At 36.1% G+C, this 9,167-nt stretch overlaps 1 protein-coding gene across 1 annotated transcript; it reads left to right on the top strand.

Moving 5' to 3' along the window:
- Positions 1 to 1,574: 1,574 nt before the first annotated feature.
- LOC129884181 (uncharacterized) lies at positions 1,575 to 2,481 on the top strand. The gene is made up of 2 exons (XM_055958524.1): positions 1,575 to 1,771; positions 2,088 to 2,481. Exons 1-2 carry the CDS (start codon positions 1,575 to 1,577, stop codon positions 2,479 to 2,481), a joined length of 591 nt encoding a protein of 196 aa, XP_055814499.1.
- The last annotated feature ends 6,686 nt before the right edge of the window (positions 2,482 to 9,167 follow it).

Raw genomic sequence — 9,167 nt, 5'->3', positions numbered from 1 at the left:
TGATCATGATTTTCAAGTTATATTCTATGAAAGCTTTATGCTATGAATTAAAGATGTTGTATGCAAAGAAGTTCATGAATGATGATTCTATGATATTTCAAGCAAAGTTAAAGATAGAGAAAGTTAAGTCCCTAAAGATTTTTATGATCAAAGATATGTAATGATGGAAGGCCTACACCCATATTGCATGAGTTATATGATAGATGAGTTAACCTATGATTTTACTATGATGATGCTAGATAAGCTATTTTATGATATTTTTGTAAAATAGATTGATAGGTAGTTACTATATTTCCCTATGATGTCTATGATTAAGTTTTATGAGTTTGTTGGAACATTGACTAAGCACCGAGAGTAATTTTAGGTGGTGTTCAGTTCGGTAACGCAGTTAGTTACCCAAGGGAATATTAGTAGCAACTTTTAGTCCCAAACTATATTTTCCACATAGGTTTACATATGCCAATAAGGCAAAGCTAGTGGATCCACATAGCCTAGTTAAAGAGTTACTTATGGAGTATGCCCTGACAAAGTAGTCTCCGCTGTATCGATGAAGGAGTTATTAAATTCCATATATTAGTTAGCATGGTCTTATATGTCGGTTAAAAGTCCTATCCCACACAGTTTTAGTTGAGGTATGAGTTCTTATGACGATTATGAGATTCTTTTGATGCATTGACCAATGAGAGAAAGGTTTTTACATTTTCAAGATTTTAGATATGTTTTAAAGATATTGATCTTACATCTCCTGATTCATATTGATTATGTCTTATGTTTATTGTTCATGCATATTCCCACATACTCAGTACATTTCATGTACTAACGCATACTTTTGTCTACATTATATCAAAATATAGGAATCGATGATCACATACATCGTCCTCCCTCTCATGGCTAGAGCCTACTATTAGCTTCTTGTTGGTGATTCCTCATATTCGAGGACATGACATTTATTTTTTATTGGATAGTTATACTTCATTATTCTATGTTGTTTATTGGGTGAGCTGGAAGATTGTCTCATGCCCCCATCTAGTATTCGAGGCATATTACATAGTACGAGTCTATGTTATCGCTTTCCTATTTTAACACTTACTTTTTATATGATATTTTGGTTCCGTATAATAATTTAGCTTTATCACTTAATTTCCTTATGTATTCTTATGAATGTCATGCTAAGAGGCTTGGTTGGATTTCTCTAAGATTCTAATCATCGCGTTACGACTAGGCCCTAGGTCAGATCGTGATAAACTTGGTATTAAATCACAAGGTTCAAGTGTCCTAAGGAGTCTAATATGCCACATCAAGTAGAGTCTTGTTCATCGATATGAAGTGCGCCACATCTATGAATATGAGGCTATAAGGCGTCCTAGGAAACACCTCACTTCTTTAATGATCTTATTGTGTTATAGAGTTGAACTTTAACACTTTCCCCTCTAATGCTTTCTCTTTGCAATTACAAAATCATGCTTCTATAAAGAGTTCCCATCCGAAGGAATGTTATGGAATAAGAGCCATAAGTTCCAAATGCTCCTTTGGATGACCATGTGACTAATACAGAATTTCAAGCCACTTTCCAAATGTTATCCCAAGCTGTGATTACTCAAGTGAGTCGAGGGGTGGATGCTTCTCAAGTTGTGACTACTCCGGCTTCGAGGGTTACAGATTTCATGAGGATGAACCCTCCCGAGTTTCATGGGTCCAAAGTTAATGAGGATTTCAAAGAATTCATTGATGAATTATACAAGATTGTTAGTATCATGGGAGTTTCTTTAGGGTAAAAGGCGGAATTGGTGGACTACCAACTCAAGGGTGTCTCTCAAGTTTGGTACAACCAATGGATAGCTGAAGGGTTGAACATGGTCCTATAGGTCGGGAAGAGTTCAAAATTGTGTTTCTTGACTACTTCTTCCCATTTGAGTTAAGGGAGGCTAAGGTGTTGGAATTTATCAACCTCAAGCAAGGGAACATGAGTGTGAAGGAGTATTCCCTCAAGTTTACAAAATTGTCCAAGTATGTTTCATCCTTGGTAGCCGACTCTCGTGCTCGAATGAGTAAGTTTATTTTTGTAGAGTCTGATTCGGTTATGAAAGAGTGCTGAACTGCTATGCTTATCAAGGAGATGGATACCTCTATGCCGATCAAATTGAAGGAGAAAAGCTTAAGAGGGGAATTCAAGGGAGTCCAAGAGAGCTCGATATGAAGGTGAGTTTTCTCACAACAAATCCGATGGTGGAAATGGTCATTTCTGACAAGGAAAAAAGTTTCAAGTCAAGGTCCTTCAACACTCCATCTCCAAAGTTTGAGAAAGACAAAGTTCCAAATCCTAAGGCACAAATTGGAGCTTCGGATGGTCAAGTTGACCCTCCATATAAGAAGTGTGGGAAAAACCATAAAGGAGAGTGCTTAGCGAGTTTAGATATTTGTTTCAATTGTGGAAAGTCCGGTCATCATGCTAGGAAGTGTAGGGATGGGACTAGGCCCTAAGTTTAGACTCAGGCTGCCAGTCATCTAGATCAGTGTGCTACTATTTTGGGTGGCGGTCAGCGCCAAAATAGATTTTATGCCCTTCAAAATCATCAAGAATTAGAGGAATCCCCTGATATTGTGACTGGTATGTTGATAGTCTTTGACTTTGATTTTTATGTATTATTATATCCGGGTGCTACTCTATTATTTGTTACTTTTTATCTTGCTATAAGATTCATTGTTAGTCTCGAGACTTTGCTAGAGCCCTTTTTGGTCTATACTCGAATTGGTGATTCTATTGTGGCTAAAAGAGTCCACAGAAATTATCCAGTTTTAGTTTTTCATAAAGTCATCTCAATTGATCTTGTAGAGCTTGATATGACTGATTTTGATGTTATTCTTGGTATGGATTGACTTCATGCATATTATGCCTCTATATATTGTAGAACTCGTGTGGTAAAGTTTTAGTTTCCAAACAAGCCACTCATAGAATGGAAAGATAGTAATTTCGTGTTTAAAGGTCAATTCATCTCATACCTTAAATCTCAGAAAATGATTTCCAAAGGATGCATCTACCATCTATTTCAAGTTAGAGATACTTACTCCAAGACTCCTACTCTTAAGTCAGTTTCAGTTATTAGTGAGTTTCCAGAAGTTTTTTTGAAGATCTCCCAGGTATTCCTACTGAAAGAAAAATAGACTTTGGTATTGATCGCCTACTCGATAGGCAACTTATCTCTACTCCAACTTACCAAATGGCTACGACAGAATTAAAAGAGTTAAAGGATCAGTTGAAGGATTTGTTAGATAAGGGTTGAATTAGACCAAGTATTTCTCCATGGGGTACTCTGATTCTCTTTGTCAGAAAGAAGGATATTTCTCTTCGAATGTATATAGATTATCGACAGTTGAACAAGGTAAAAATTAATAATAAATATCTCATTCTAAGGATTGTTGACTAGTTCGATCAATTACAAGGAGAAAGCTACTTTTCAAAGATTGATCTTTGATCGGGTTATCATCAACTCCGAGTAAGAGAATGTGACATCTCGAAGACAGCCTTTAAAACTTGGTATGGTCACTTTGAATTTTTTGTTATATCTTTTGGACTAACGAATGCCCCTGCATCTTTTATGGATTTGATGAACATGGTGTTCAAGCAGTATTTGGATATATTTGTGATCATCTTTATTGATGATATTTTGATCTATCCCTGGAATAAGGAAGAGCATGCCGATCATTTGAGAATTACGTTGTAAATTCTTAAGGACCGTAAGTTGTATGCAAAGTTTATCAAATATGATTTTTGGCTAAGGTCAGTTACGTTCCTTGGTCACATTGGTTCTAGAGAAGGAATTATGGTTGATCCAAAGAAGACCGAGGCAGTTAAGAATTAGCCTAGACCATTGACTCATTCTGACATTTAAAGTTTCTTAGGCTTAGCTAGTATTCCTTTTTGGTTGAATTGAAGAAAGTGGTTGTCGAAAAAACCATTAAAGATTTCTCCCAAGGGGGAGATGATATTTTCAGATGTCAAGGCCGACTGTGTGTTCCTAATATAGATGGATTGAAAGATATGATATTGTCCGAAGCTCATACTTTATGGTATTCTATTAATCCTGGTTCCACAAAGATGTATTGAGATTTGAGGGAAGTATATTGGTGGAATAAAATAAAAAGAGATATTGCAAAATTTGTGGCTAAGTGTCCAAATTATTAACAAGTGAAAGTGAAGCATCAAAAACCATAAAATTTGATTCAATACATTGAGATTCCTACATGGAAGTGGGAAGCTTTGAATATGAACTTTGTTACAGGTTTGCCTCGTACTCGAAGGCAACATAATTCCCTATGGGTGATTATTGACCGAATGACTAAATAAGCTCATTTTCTTCCTGTTAAGACTTCTTATTTAGTCGAAGACTATGCTAGATTATATAACCGAGAGTTGGAAGCTCCGCCCCTTCTTTCCAAAATCAAAAAACAAGCTTCATGGTATTCATTGTCTATCAATTTGGATCGAGGTACTCAATTTACATCTCAGTATCGGAGATCTTTCCAAATGGGGCTTGGTACCCAAGTGAAGCTTAGTACAACTATTCAGTCGCAAAAAGATGGTCAGGTAGAGCACACCATTTAGACATTAGAGGATATATTGAGAGCATGCATCATTGATTTTAAAGGAAATTTGGATGATCATTTACCATTGATAGATTTTTCTTATAATAACAATATCACTATATTATTGAGATGGCTACATTAAAGACCTTGTATGGTAGGAGGTGTAGATCCCCTTGGTTGGTAGGTGAAGTTGCTTTAATAGTACCTGAGTTGGTATTTAAGGCTATGGAGAAAGTTAGACTCATTAGAGAAAGATTGAAAATGGCCCAAAGACGACAAAAGTCTTATTTGAATGTGAGAAGAAGGGAACTTGAATTTGAGGTTAATGATTCGATTTACTTGAAAATTTTACCCATGAAGGGTGTGATTCATTTTAGTAAAAAGGGGAAGCTAAGTCCCCTCTATGTTAGCCCATATCAAATTTTGAGGTGAATTGGTAAGGTGGCTTATGAGTTGGATTTTCCTTTAGATTTGGAATTCATGCATCCGGTGTTCCATGTATCATTATTGAGAAACTTTATTGGTGATCCTAACTCCATCGTGCCATTGAACAACATTGAGGTTAAGGAGTGTATCATATGAAGAAGTTCCGGTTGAGATCTTGGACCGACAAATTAAAAAGTTGAGAAATAAAGAAATAGCTTCAGTTAAAGTATTATGGAGGAATTAAGAGGTTGAGGGTGCTACATGGAAGGCCGAAATCAATATGATGCCCCAATATCCTCATCTTTTTCCTCTCATGCCTAGTTGAGGTATTTAGATCCTTCATGATCCAACCAGCCCAAATCATATATTTTAGTTGTTCTCATGGTTTTATATGCATTCATGCTCATGAAATGAGTTTTAAAGTCATTCTTTAGCTTGAGATTAAAGATTTCATGTTTTATGCATTATCGAGATGTTTTGCATTTATTTTGGGTTATTATGTTCCTTTCCTATTCCATTCATGGTAGCTTGAGTCCCATTTGTGGAGTAATGTTCCCAAGGGGGAGATATTGTAAGACTCCAAAAGTTGAAAAGTCAAAAAATGAGGAACAAAAAATGAAATTACTAAAAAACTCAGCTTTTAGTCACCATGTGGTCTTCACGAGACGCAATGTAGTCCACAAAGAGGGCCACAGGGTGTGAAAATCTACCATGGTCCCTTTCCAACCAAATGGTGTCCTGAGAAAGTACCATGAGAGGCCACCATGACCCATGGTGCAGTCCAGGGTCCATTATGGCTTCCGTGGTGCACACCTCTATAGACCCTCCTGCAGGTCCTCCACCACGTTCAATGTTCATGGACCATAGTAACCTCCACGGACTGTGAAGGTTACAGTGGAGAAACTAATGAACTTTCGCTGCAAACCCTAAGATTTCAAGTCTAAATCTACCCCCATGAAAGACCATCATGGATGGTGGTGCCCTTCACGGGCCGTGGTGGGTCTCATGGTGGGTAGCCTTCCAAATCTTCTCTTCAGAATTTCCAAGTCTAGCTTCACGGAGGGGACCAAAGACCGTGGTTCCCTTTTCGATCTATGGTAATGACCCGTTATGGGTCTCGAATTCATTTTTAATGAGGGTTATTCTAGTCTTTTCTCTATATGTCATTGATGAATGTGGACAGTTTTTGGGACTAAGTTCATACTTATTAACTACCCTAGAATATTCTAACTCTCTCATTCTCTCTATAAATCCCAACCCCCCCAAAGTCTTTTCTCCCAAGTCTTCTCTCAAGGTTTTCTTTTCTCTCAACCAAATTTAAAAGGGTTCTTCAAGGTCAAGCTTTCAATCTCTACAATCTAGGGATAATCAATGTTAAGGTATTTGGGACTTCATCCATGGGTACATTTCACCCATGAAATTCCAAAGATTTCTTCTCAATTCCTATTGCGATTAATTCAATTAAAAGATCTAATTTCATGATTTACATTTGGTTGTCTCAATTATGATGTTCTTTAATGTTACTAGCCTAATTATATATAATTTACATCATATTGCATGATTTTAATTTGAATTGCAATAACCGATGATATATGCTAGTTTCAAGTATGATTTTGAGATATGATTACGATTTTCAAGTTATATTCTATGAAAGATTTATTCTATGAATTAAAGATGTTTTATGCAAATAAGTTCATGAATGATTATTCTATGTTATTTCAAGCAAAGTTAAAGATAGGGCAAGTTAAGTCTCTAAAGATATTTATGATCAAAGATATGTAATGATAGAAGGCCTACACCAATATTGCATGAGTTATATGATAGATGAGATAATCATATCATTTTACTATAATGATACTAAATAAGGTATTTTATGATGTTTTTGTAAAGATGGTTGATAGGTAGTTATTATCTTTCCCTATGATGTCTATGATCATGTTTTATGAGTTCCATTGGGATATTGACTAAGCACCAAGAAGACTTTTAGGTGGAGTTTGGTCCAATAACGCAGTTATTTACCCAAGAGAATCCTAGTAGCAGCCTTTAGTCTCAAACTATGTTGCCCACGTGGGTTTACATATGCCAATATGGCAAAGCTAGTGGATTCACATAGCCTAGTTAAAGAGTTACTTATGGAGTATTCCTAGCAAGGTAGTGTCCCTTGTCTTGATGAAGAAGTCATTAGATTTCATGTATTATCTCGCATGGTCTTATATGTCGGTTAAAGGTCCCATCCCGCACAATTTCAGTTGAGGTATGAGTTCTTATGATGATTATGAGATTCTTTTGATGCATTGGCTAATGAGATAAATGTTTTTACGTTTTCACTATTTTAGAATTATTTTTAAAATATTGGTCTTACATCTCCTGATTCATATTGATTATGTCCTATGTTTATTGTTCATGCATATTCTCCCATACTTAGTGCATTCCATGTACTAAAGCATACTTTTTCCTACATTGTATCATAATGTAGGGACCGATGATCACGTTCATCCTTCTCCTGCTTATGGCTAGAGCCTACTATTAGCTTCTTGTTGGTGAGTCCTCACATTTGAGGACATGATGTTTATTTCTCATTTGATAGTTATACTTTATTACTCTGTGTTGTCTATTGGGTGACCTGGGAGATTTTCTCATGCCCTCATCTAGTATTAGATGCATGTTAGATAGTACGAGTCTATGTTGTCGCTTTCCTATTTTAAAACTTATGTTTTATATGAAATTTTGCTTCTGTATCATAATTTAGCTTTGTCTCTTAATTTTCTTATGTATGCTTATGAATGTCATGCTAAAAGGCTTGGTTGGAGTCCTCCAGGATTCTAATTATCATGTTACGAATAGGCCTTAATTCGGTTCATGACAATGAGAGTACCATTGTGTGGCTATCATCTGTGAATTAATCTTGATTATATATGTGAAGATAGAAAAATTGTCCTAATAATAATTGAGCATGCCTATCCTGTGTAATTATTAATATGGAAGATCCAAATATCCAAGTGCTACCATCTTGACTGTTGTATTTGAGATTTACACTATAGAATGTATATTACTCTTAAAACGGTAAATTGGTAATGTGCTTCTATATATGTATGTTCAAATTATCTTATGGTGACTAGATGCATCTGTATCATAGGTATGAGGCCGTGGGTAAAGAAGTGGAGAGCATTTGATGTGTGGTTTAGTAAGATTAGTGACTTAGAGTCAGATATTGATGGTATCATGTTGGTACATGTGAAAATAGATGGATGGGAGAGAATATGGAGATGCTGTCTCCGGGCGAGTCGCCCTACCGAGAGGAATCCCGCTGTGGCGGGGCCGCCATAGTAGGTTAGGTCCTACCACGGAGGCCTGGTATATTTATCAGAGGAGCCTTAGTACACCTTAATATTTCCCTCTTGCAAATGAGATATTATTTATTCTAGGAGCTAGGTGTTGTTGTGAAATCTTAAGGAATTAGATTAGTTCGACAGTGTTTGTAGTGGCTTGTAGTTTGAAAACTCCTTTACGTGTAAGGGATAGGCCTTGATCTATATTAGAGTTGGTAGCAGACCACTAGAAGGGATAAGCATTAGCTTGAATGACAGTAAGGAGGTAAATAGGAATGATAAGAGTTGTGCCTAAAGTTTTGGCGGTGAATTTCCTTAAAAACATATTTTCTTCTTGTTAATTTCTTTATATTATGCGGTGGGTATCGGATTTATCGATGATGCCTACCAGAATATGTTATTTATATTTATACTAATCTTGCTATGCCACTTGGCCTATTTTGGTTGCAGGATTAGTAATGTTTCATAGGTGACGACGAAGATGAGTCTTCAATAGCTTCTACTCTTTCTTCTTTATGGTGGGAGTTGTGTGTTATTTTTATTTATAAAATATACTCTTAGATGCTTTTATACTTATTTGGACTAGTATCCTTGGGGGTATTAATGTGTTCTTGTAATAAACCTTGTAGAGTTTTTAATTTAACATATAGCGATCTTATATTTCTTTTAGACTTTTAATCTGCATTTTGTCAAACTTTTGCATTTTATTTTGCTTAAGGGGTTAAGGGTTCTCCTACCTAGGTTTTAGAGTAGGTAACCGCATGGTCCAATGTGTTGAGTCATGACAAGTTGGTATCAGAGCCCAGGTTATCGGTCTCCCAATACAAG

Source organism: Solanum dulcamara, chromosome 4 (genome assembly GCF_947179165.1).
Source record: "Solanum dulcamara chromosome 4, daSolDulc1.2, whole genome shotgun sequence".
NCBI classification, from domain to species: Eukaryota; Viridiplantae; Streptophyta; class Magnoliopsida; order Solanales; family Solanaceae; genus Solanum; species Solanum dulcamara.
This window is presented reverse-complemented; position numbering and strand designations above follow the sequence as displayed.